Below are 9925 nucleotides of genomic sequence, written 5' to 3'. Positions count from 1 at the left end.
TGGCAGCGGCGGGATTCGAACCCGCGCCCCCGAAGAGACTGGAGCCTTAATCCAGCGCCTTAGACCGCTCGGCCACGCTACCGTATAGACATTGTCCGTCATGGACCAATATTTACACGTTTGGAGATAACACGTTGTTCAACACGAAAACCGTAGCATAACGGTGCACACCGTTTTGAGATTGAATGTGCCCCTGACTAATGCAACAGCCCTGTAAAAATTCTACCTTTATTAACATAATCAGCGGCCCTGTATAAAGTCTACCTTCATGAAGATCATTTTCTTAAAAACTAAATATTAAGTCTTCCTTCATTGATGTTGACAGATACAATATTAAAAACGCCTCCAAATGGAATTGAATCAACAACTTTGTAAAACAGTTTCAACTGAATATAACTTTAAAAATGTAGGAGACAGTTTTAATTAAATGCAGTAGTTTTAACAAGGAGTACCTAATAAACTGTCATAGATATTATAAACTGTTAACTGAGTGCATTTCTTTACTTCCCAAAAGTTATTAGAAATATGTACTAATCTTATGTTATATGGTTTGCAATGTTGGCACATTTACACAACCAATTATTCATTATAGGCCCACAAGTCCTGCGATGCCGTTGTATCCTGCTGTGCCTTGAAATGCCGTGCAGTGCCCTGCTATGCCATGAACTACTACAAGATAACTCTTGTTATGAATTGATACTATAAATGAAATTGAATCATTTTATATATTTATTAGAAATTTAAAGTATAGCTTGAGGTAAAATAAAACATGCTTTCCACCCAAAACACCTCATTTAAACTATTTGAGAATATAGTCAGCTTTAATCAGTCTAACAATAGTACTTTGGTGTCACTGTTGTCAGATACAGACATTCAAAATTGAGCTGTGTTCGTTTAAAAAAAAAAAAAAAAAGGTTTCAGTGAAGAAATGACAATAAAAACACAAAACACCTAGGCAACATACTAGACATAGATAATGACATCACACTGTACAATATAAAAAAGTGGGTATGCCTTTAAACCCAGAATAAAATGTGCCAGAATAACGGCAGTTTGAAGCCCATGGCAGTGAAACCAAAACATGCTGGTCCAGAGTCACTTATGATGGACAGATTAACACCCTCAGTGGGAGGTAAGCAGGCAGGTTAGGTGGACTCAGGATTTCTTGGTGGGACAGATGGGGGGTAGGACTCGGCGAGAGTTAGTGCGCACCCACGGATGATCAATGACACTCTGTAGTGAGAGACGATCTATGGGGCTATGGCGAAGCAGCTTGCTGATCAGGTCCTGTGCACCGGCTGATACATTTTTAGGGAACTTTAAATCCACCTGCAAAAAGTCAAATAGCATTTATTAATTAAAATGAACAATGACTGGTGCAGTAGAAACTGATATTGATCAAGATTTAATAACTTCCACAGAAGAGTACTTCATGATAGCTGTTACAGAAATGTAAAGCACAATGTGGTTGTGTGTCTATTTTATTAGGGATACACAACCTTAAAGTTAATCTTTAGATGTTTAAATACCTTTGGATTGACTTATTGATTAATTTTAAACAATTATTTTCCAATACCAGCCAGTTGCATATTGATAGGTATTCTACAGGGTTCACAGATTAAAACTTATTTTCAAAACCATTTTCCGAAAGCAGAGAAAAATAATAATACCCAGGTATAAATACCCAGAAGACCATATCTTTGAAATATGAGTTTAGACAAGGTTATGATTTAGCAGAACAGATGTGGACCAACAAGATAAGCTCAACATTGTCCATTTACTATTTGCATTTAGTTTTAAAGGATTGATCCATTCTGTTGCCACTTGGGTCTTAATTTGGTAGTTTGGGCTATCATGTCTAACATAATGATAACATTTTACAGCTTACAAAAAAGGAAAGAAACACCTGCATTTAGACGCAAACCACTTTGTTTGAATGAAAGTGGATTCTGACAGTTGTTTCTACCACACTTTTTGGAAGAGCTTACATGTCATTCATATTTGTCCATTTGGATATATTAGACACACAATACCAACCTTCATAATTCTTTTGTATGTTTCTGAATGACTGGCAGTTTCAAAAGGGGGGTTGCCAACCAAGCATTCATAGCAGAGGACCCCGATGCACCACAGGTCCACCTTTTCACTGTGAGTGTGCCCCTCGATCATCTCTGGAGGGAGGTAGTCCAGAGTGCCACACATTGTACGACGTCTGGATGGATTTAAAACAAAGGGGTGAGCAGGGAAAGCAGAGAAGCACCAACAAGCAGATTCATGTGAAATTATACAGCAGTATCGAGCAATGTCTGGTAGAACCATGGTGCGCTGACATTATAAAACCTTAATGGCACTGTGCTTCCTCACCTTAGAGAAGGTGCATGGACGGACCAACCAAAATCAGCAATTTTCAGCTCTCCACGATAGCCAAGCAGCAGATTCTCCGGCTTGATATCACGATGAATCACTTTCTTCTCATGGCAATACATCAGTGCATCGGATATCTCCTCCATGTACTGGAAATATAAAGAGGTTGGCGTTGGATCACAACAAGACTTGAGTTTAAGTCAAGCATTCAAGGGAATTAAAACACAAATGTAGATGTAATCAAGTACAGTGGTCAAACTGCTCTTTGAAAACAGATACAGTGAAAATTTGCTAATTACCCTCCAACAATTTACAAACTAGGTTCACTGACAAAAATAGCAACAACTCTTACCGTGGCGGTACGCTGGTCGTCAAATTTTCCACATCTTTGTAACTCCTTGTACATTTCACCACGTGGGGCGTACTCAAGCACCAGGAAGACCCTCTTTCGGTCATGGAAATAATTGTAGAAGCGCAAAATGTTGGGGTGCCTTAGGGCAAAACAGATTAAGTTTTGAGGCAGGCTTTAAACTGTTTAAAACAAAGTGAAAGATATTTAAAGCAAGCCTGTTAAAGTCGAGTAAAGAGAAGTAAAATGAATTAGTTATGGGATCTACTTGATAAGCAAAACGACAAAAAGAAATGTTGTGGAAAATGCACCTAGTTAGCCAATAGACAAATGTAGTACTGTTTTCATGTAACTCAAAGCACACCTTACCTACAAATAATGATTGTAAGCATTTGATGTAAAGTTGTAATGAAAGTGTTCCTGTAATTACCAGTAGATGGTAGCAAATAGCCTGAAGGGAAGTTACACCGAGAATTTGTACTCAGGGACATTTTGCCCAGAAGTCAGCCTATCAAGTTGTTATTGGTTACTCTATGGCTAGTTTGCTGAAGGCCAATATATTATTTATGAAAATGTTCTTCAGGATACTCACTTGAGATGTGCCTGAATCTCAATCTCCCTCCTGAGTTGATGCTCCACACCCTCCTTCTCCATCTGTGACTTGAACAACACCTTCAGCGCTACGACGGTCTGTAGCTTCTTCACCCTCGCAAGGTAGACATTACCAAATTTACCCTTCCCTAGTGGTCGACCAATGTCAAAGTCATCGATGGAGATTTTTCTGATGCAAAGTTTAAATACAGATATGTTAATCACTTAAATGTATGAAACCATTACACAAAAAAAACAGAACTGGCTACCAACAACTCGAGAAGTACTAGAGAATATCCTTACTTTGAGGCTGCACTGGAGGACGAGCCTACACACTCTCTCCCAGGGCCTGAAAATTATAATACAATCAGAACCGGCCCAATTCTTTAGGTGTCAGGCTGTTTGTGCATGAGGAAGGTAATGTTACCTGTGATGGCATTTTTGTCCATCTCTGTTCGTGGCTTTACCTGAACACGCTGGGGACCTGCCACCATGCTTGGTGTTGCTAACTAATATGTAGAAGAAAACACAGAATTAAAAATGCATTTTTATTGTTTTTCCACCAGTCATAATAGTTTCCAATATTTCTTGTACACATATCAGCCAATGCTGGCATTCTGATTTGTCAGTGGTAGTACAATTGCTGGTAATCAAATGTTGCTTAAACACAGCAGGCAAATGAACGCATCTTTTTACAAATAGTACAGCTTACCGGTCGTTGAAAACCCCTGGGCTCATAATTTTCCTTATTCTGTAAATAAATACAGCTCACATTAGCATACATTTAAGCTTATGTGTCTTTACTTGTCAGTGACTTTTCTAGCTTTGAGTTGTATTTGGTATTTTAAACAATGTTTAAGAAATGCAAAGTCAGCAAGTAGAATGTTAAAGTATGTTTTCACCAAATCATCCTGAAATAAATCAATATGGCATGGCCCACATTCTTTTCTTTGAACACTGATTTTTAGGTGCAGCTGCTTTGCTCAATTTCTATGCCACCTTTATTAGCTCTGAATGATGACTCAAAGTTGAGTCATAGTAAACATTTTAGTACAATCTACAACAATACCGCCAATATCTTCCATAGACTACGATCAAAGATATATTACATTAAGTGCCAAAATAAAGTATTTGATCTGCCTTGTTGTACAGGATTGCATTAGACTGTCCTTCTGGTCTGGTAACGTTATTTCAGTGTACATTGTCAGCACCATATTTTGAATAGTGATTCGTTGCAGTTGTTTTACGTTACAGACGTGTAACGTTATCATCTAGTTAGTTTCAAGTGCTTCCGGTGGACTCAGTTAGCAGCTACGTTTAGCTTCATCCATTCAAAAATGATAAAAGGTCCAGAAGGCCTCTGATTGGGTAGCTAATTTAACGTTAGGCTAACGTTAACATTGGCCCCCTTGTCTCATTTCGATGCAGGGAATACCTAGCTAACGTTACTACTCCACGAGCTAATTCAGTTTAAACACCTGCTAGTTTATATAATTTACTGTGTAAGTACGTTATATACTGCTTGTTATTATTTTTAACAGAAAACAACGTGGCGTCAAGCAAAGTTAGCTTAGGAGGGTGACTGTTAACGTAGCAAACCCAAAGCTAACGTCAAAATCTTTGTCGTAGCATTATAATTTGCGCGTATATGAATCGTTCGTTGTACTCATCTGCTTAGTCTTATTTCTCTATCATTGATTAAATAAACATATGTTACCTGCATCGTAGTGATAAATTGTAGTTAGAACGTTTTAGTAAAGAAAGTCCAGCGTTGTTTTGAACTTCTTCGGCCGCCAACGTTTTCAAAATGCTACCCTTGTCGAATCCGATTGGTCGGGATGCTACACACAGAAGGCGCCCATTGGTCGGAATTGTTGCAAGAGACAACCTGTGATTGGTGTACACCAACGGTAGTCACATGTCGGCCCGCCCTCATTTCTTATCTATTGTGTCAACTGTGTTTTAGTTACATGCATCACTGTTGTTTTCTGGTGAACTAACTTAACCATATCCCCATTCACGTTTCATACATACAACGGAATCAATATGGCTATACCCGTGATGTCATCAACTTTTTAAAAGCCCTTTAGAACATCAGACAGGTTCCTAGAGTCTCGCTCAAATGAGCTCCACCACCATGATGCCTTTGTCTCTGCTTCCTGTTGTGGTGTTGAGAGGTTGTTTTAATTGCTAATGTCTAGAACTGCAACTAACAACTATTATTGTGAGATAGTTGCCAGTTATGTATAATGAGTTAAGTTGATATGGGCAGGCTTGTTGATCAACCACTTCATTTCATGAGAAGTCAGTCACAAGCAACAAAGACCTTATATTAAGTTTTTAGAGAATGATGCAATTAACTAATACGGTAGAAAAAAAAAAACACATTATACTTAAAGATGGAATGTTCAAAATAAGTGTACTGAAAACAATTTTTTATTTATGATTCTAAAGAAGGTTAACGGTTGGTTTGCAACAATGCAACACAATTCATGTCAATGACACAGATCTTCCATGTTTTTACTCATTAATACAATAAACAGAGATTTACGTTTACCTTTTCCTACTTTATAATTTCTAAAAATCATACAGAAAAGAAATTGGAAAGTAAGGGAGAATTGGGACTCGATGAAGACTACTTAATGCTGTTTTTTTCTGTAACATCAATACCAAACACTTGCTTGTATCAGAAATCTTTTCTGATGTATACATTGTTGAAAAAGAGTTACCGAACAGGAAACAGGTGGATCATTGCCAGCACATGCTGCAGTGCTCTGCCTTTGTAGCAGACACCTGCTTTTGTCTTTACAGTCTAGCAGTGACAGTTCCCTATATTGTTTAATGCAGTATTGTGACTGAGTTTTTAAAGAGTGTGTTTACTTTTGTCCAAGAATGAGCAATGAATTTGGAAGTTAGACTGCCCACTGATTTACCTTGAGGCAGTATAAAGGTTTCTACTATCCAAACTGTTTATAATGCTGTAGCTCTAACGTTTTTAGGGGTTCTCTGATGCAAAGCTGCAAATCAAAGAGGCAAGACTGCTTTGTGGATTTTCTTTTTTTCTATCAATGTGATGAAGTATCTTAATTTGTCAGGTACTTTTAATTAGCTAAATTGGCCAACAGACATTCCTGTCTGGTTACTTTATCATTTGATTTTCCATAAAAATGTACTATATCACAATATATAGCACTATTAAAGTAAAATTGTACTCAAGTTTGATGAAAAAGTATTTTAAAATATCCTTTCAAAACCAAAATTAAGGACATATAGAGTACATATCAACCAAAGGGTGGACCTGAATCATATGTTATATTTCTTTTATCTAGAAGCCAAAGATATTTTGCACAGTTGACAACTGGGTTTCATCCTCTATCTTCTGAAGTTGGCAGTTCAAAAAATATTCATTCATTTGTTTTCATTGTCTGAATATCTGATAATATCTGGAGATGGCTCCAGTGAATATGAGATTTCATATGAGCCCATGTCTGCTTGGCATATTATAAACATGACACAATAATAAAAACTTCATTCATTATACCCATAATGCTTCAATAAATCACATATGTCAGCCTGTGTGAAAGAATTGTTTCTATATTGGCCACTTGGATACAGCAGTAGTAGAGACCTCATTTAGTCTGCATTGATCTGAACAGAGCAGTTGGTGAAAACTAGCGTGCAGGACGGCAGCAGGACAGCCAGTGAGCGACGCAAACTTGGAATGGGATCATTCGTGTCTAGTGTCTTGTTATCATCACTGCTGTTATCTCCACCTGCAGCTTCCTCATTGTCCTGCTCTTCTCCACCACCCTCCCCCTCCACTACTGGTGGACACTGCCGAGGCTGGAAGATTACATCCAAAAACTCCAGCTGGCGGAGCCCACGGAGCATCCTGCAACTCCGTACTATCTGCATTTCGCTGAGCGTGCAGGCCCATAGGCACAGACACTTCAGGTCCTTCAGCCGGCTGGCACAGAGCAAACCTGGCCCCACCTCCTTACCCCCCAGACTCAGTTCCTCCAGCCCGAGCCACCCTGCCCCCAGCCCAAGGGAGGCCATCTGTAACTGGTAGCCTTGCCGCCCAGTGATGCCTATTTCCAGAAACTTCAGTCTGGAAAGCCCTTCCACACCACAGACGCCGTCCTTAGCAGCACTGCTCCTGAGCCCGTTAGCTGTCACCCGAAAGGTGTCACGCAGCTCCAAACGACTGAGCCTCTCCCATGATGTCAGACTCTGCAGATGCTGGTCCGTGAAAGAGGGCACGTTGTTTAGAACTAACCTCCCAATAGCAATCCCTGATAGATAACCAAGGCCTTTTCCTTTCCGATCCCTTCCTTGCTGTTGAGCACCAACACTGGATGTGGCTTCAGCTTTTTCTTGGGAACAAGCAGGTGAAGTAAGAGTCTGGTTGAAAAATTCACGAGGCAGCTCACACCCACGCAGCTCCAACACCTGCAAAGATGGAGGTAGGAGCTGGCAACTGGGCAGGCTTCGCAAGTCTGCGTGCAGAAGATAGAGCTTACTCAATCGAGGGCACTTTGTGGACAAAGCTTTGAGCCAAGACTCAGAGAGAAAGGTGCCCCCTCGGGCAGAAAGCAGCAAACCACGTAACCGTAGGCACCTTAGTCCACAACCTAGGTACTGACGTAGCAGGAGCCAAAGTATGCGGGATGTCACCTAACACACAATGGACAGTCCATGATGTGTGTGTTGGGGGTGGGGGATGAGGGGTCAGAAGAAAAATGGTTATTGCATGGATATAGATATACACAGGGGCTTATGGCAAAAGAAGCACATGTAATACACAAAGGCCATTCAAAGTACTTTACATGATACAGCATAAAACACTGAAATGTAAATTAAAATGTTAGAAACTGTTTAAAAATAAATTCAAAAGATGAATTAGAGAAATATTAGAAGATAGGTAAAGGTGTGCAAGGTACATAATAATGAGAGCTAAAGGTTCAGTCAAAGGTGGTGGAGAACATCAAAATTTTTCTTTTATCTATAGACCATCTCACAGATGTAAACATAAACATTCTAAATGGACCCAAGTTGATTTCCTGTTGCAGTGTGAATGACATCAACTAACAGGAAGTTAACAAGGGTCCAGGCTGTTGCCTAGCAATGGAATTCCGTTGAAAAGGTCTTATAGACAAATTCAGTTTCTTCTGGAAATTCGTTGCAGCTCTAAGGAGCAAAGTAACTGAATGCTGCTTCTCCATGTTTAGTCTGGACTCTGGGAGCAGTCAGGAGACTGATACCAGACGACCTGAGAGGCCAAGTGGTTTCATATGGTAAAGACATTTAGAGATGCATTTTATGTATCAGTACTTTAACTTTCATTATATGAAACACTGGGAGCCAGTGCAGAGTATTGGAGTAATGTGTTCAGTTGTCTTTATTCTTCGAGAGGCTCTAGTACTGTACATCATTTTCAATTAAATGGCTCCACTAAACCTTCAGATATTCGAATGTATGGATGATCACATCAAGATCAATTCATGAAAAGTCACAGTAGGGTATTTCATAAAAAGTCATAGTATTATATGCTTACTTTGTGTCAATGGCCTGAAAAAAGGCCACATTGATTATTTTTGCAGCAGCATTTTTAATGAACAAAAAGCTTTTTTCTTAAGACCTAAGAAATCAATATGTGGACACATGTCATGCCTGGACATTACGCCTTTGTTTCTTCTGTGTTTTCAAGATTGTACCATTCAGGCAGTCATTGCTTTGATATGACTGTCAAAGTTTAACCCTGAGATCCTGACGACACCAAGTTTCCTGACTTGGTTTTTAGTTCCTAGACCATCAGCCTTTCTGCTTAATCGCCAAACTCTACAACGTAAAGTAATTGCTTTTGGGGTTAATGGTATATGATTTCGATGTATTGGCAATCGTATGTGTTGAGGGGCTGTTTAATCAGATTGCATGTTGTGGTTGTATCCCCCAAATAAAATAAACACTAACGGCACACTGTATGAAAGGATCAAGTAGAAGAAAAAAAGCGTGTAGCCACATCACCAGTTCTCACCCCTTTCCATGCTGTCAGATCGACAAATCTCCACAGTCTTTGGTCTTTAACAAGGCGTTTCCATCTCTTACACACTCTGAAAAACACCGTAAAATACAACAAATAACTTCATCATGTGACGTGAGTAACAACAAAGGCTGAGCTGAGTTCCACAAGACGAATAATTGGTCAAATACAGTCAGCAAAGTGAAATTTCCCTTACCTGCCGGCTCTGACGAGCTCTCGCACGCTCAAATATGACAACACATCAATTAAAATGTTTTCCGGAAAGTAGTCCAGCATGTTACAGGCTTTAAATTCATCCATTTTGTAAACAGAACTATTTAACCCTCGGACACGGACAGATATCCCGACGCACACAGGTTGCGCCTACATCAGCGCTCCCCAGGAAACAGCAGCCTATTAACTGTGGGACCGAGTGGCAGTTTGTCGATTAAATAAAATATGCTCATAAATAAATAAATATGCTATATTTTTATGCTCAACATAGCGTTTCTCGGTTAAAAGTAGTTTTACTTTCTGTAAACACCTCCAATTTATGACAGTAGAGCTAGAGCACAACAGCGTTTCCCGTTTCAATAAAA

General features: G+C 39.4%; 1 protein-coding gene and 1 non-coding gene across 4 annotated transcripts; both read right to left on the bottom strand.

The window, feature by feature from the left end:
• On the bottom strand, positions 1-82 carry trnal-aag (transfer RNA leucine (anticodon AAG)). The gene has a single exon. It is a non-coding gene; the product is annotated as a tRNA-Leu (tRNA).
• A 711-nt stretch (positions 83-793) lies between these two features.
• aurkb (aurora kinase B) lies at positions 794-9916 on the bottom strand. 3 transcript variants are annotated; one of them, XM_032527539.1, is made up of 10 exons: positions 9544-9811; positions 9342-9417; positions 4017-4055; positions 3732-3813; positions 3608-3653; positions 3306-3494; positions 2717-2855; positions 2365-2513; positions 2038-2212; positions 794-1329 (listed from the first exon to the last, which is right to left on the bottom strand). In XM_032527539.1, the coding sequence occupies exons 1-10, from the start codon at positions 9645-9647 to the stop codon at positions 1156-1158; spliced, it is 1173 nt and encodes a 390-aa protein (XP_032383430.1). In that variant the 5' UTR covers positions 9648-9811; the 3' UTR covers positions 794-1155. The 3 variants fall into 3 exon arrangements, with proteins under 3 accessions (XP_032383430.1, XP_032383431.1, XP_032383429.1); XM_032527540.1 differs by lacking the exons at positions 9342-9417; positions 9544-9811 and adding an exon at positions 5022-5253; XM_032527538.1 differs by lacking the exons at positions 794-1329; positions 2038-2212; positions 2365-2513; ... (3 more) ...; positions 3732-3813; positions 4017-4055 and adding an exon at positions 5708-7981 and having other exon boundaries at positions 9544-9916.
• Between the last annotated feature and the right edge of the window lie 9 nt (positions 9917-9925).

The sequence above is a fragment of the Etheostoma spectabile genome, chromosome 10 (assembly GCF_008692095.1).
Source record: "Etheostoma spectabile isolate EspeVRDwgs_2016 chromosome 10, UIUC_Espe_1.0, whole genome shotgun sequence".
Taxonomy (NCBI): domain Eukaryota; kingdom Metazoa; phylum Chordata; class Actinopteri; order Perciformes; family Percidae; genus Etheostoma; species Etheostoma spectabile.
The sequence above is the reverse complement of the archived record's forward strand: the minus strand, read 5'-3'. Positions and strand labels throughout refer to the sequence as shown.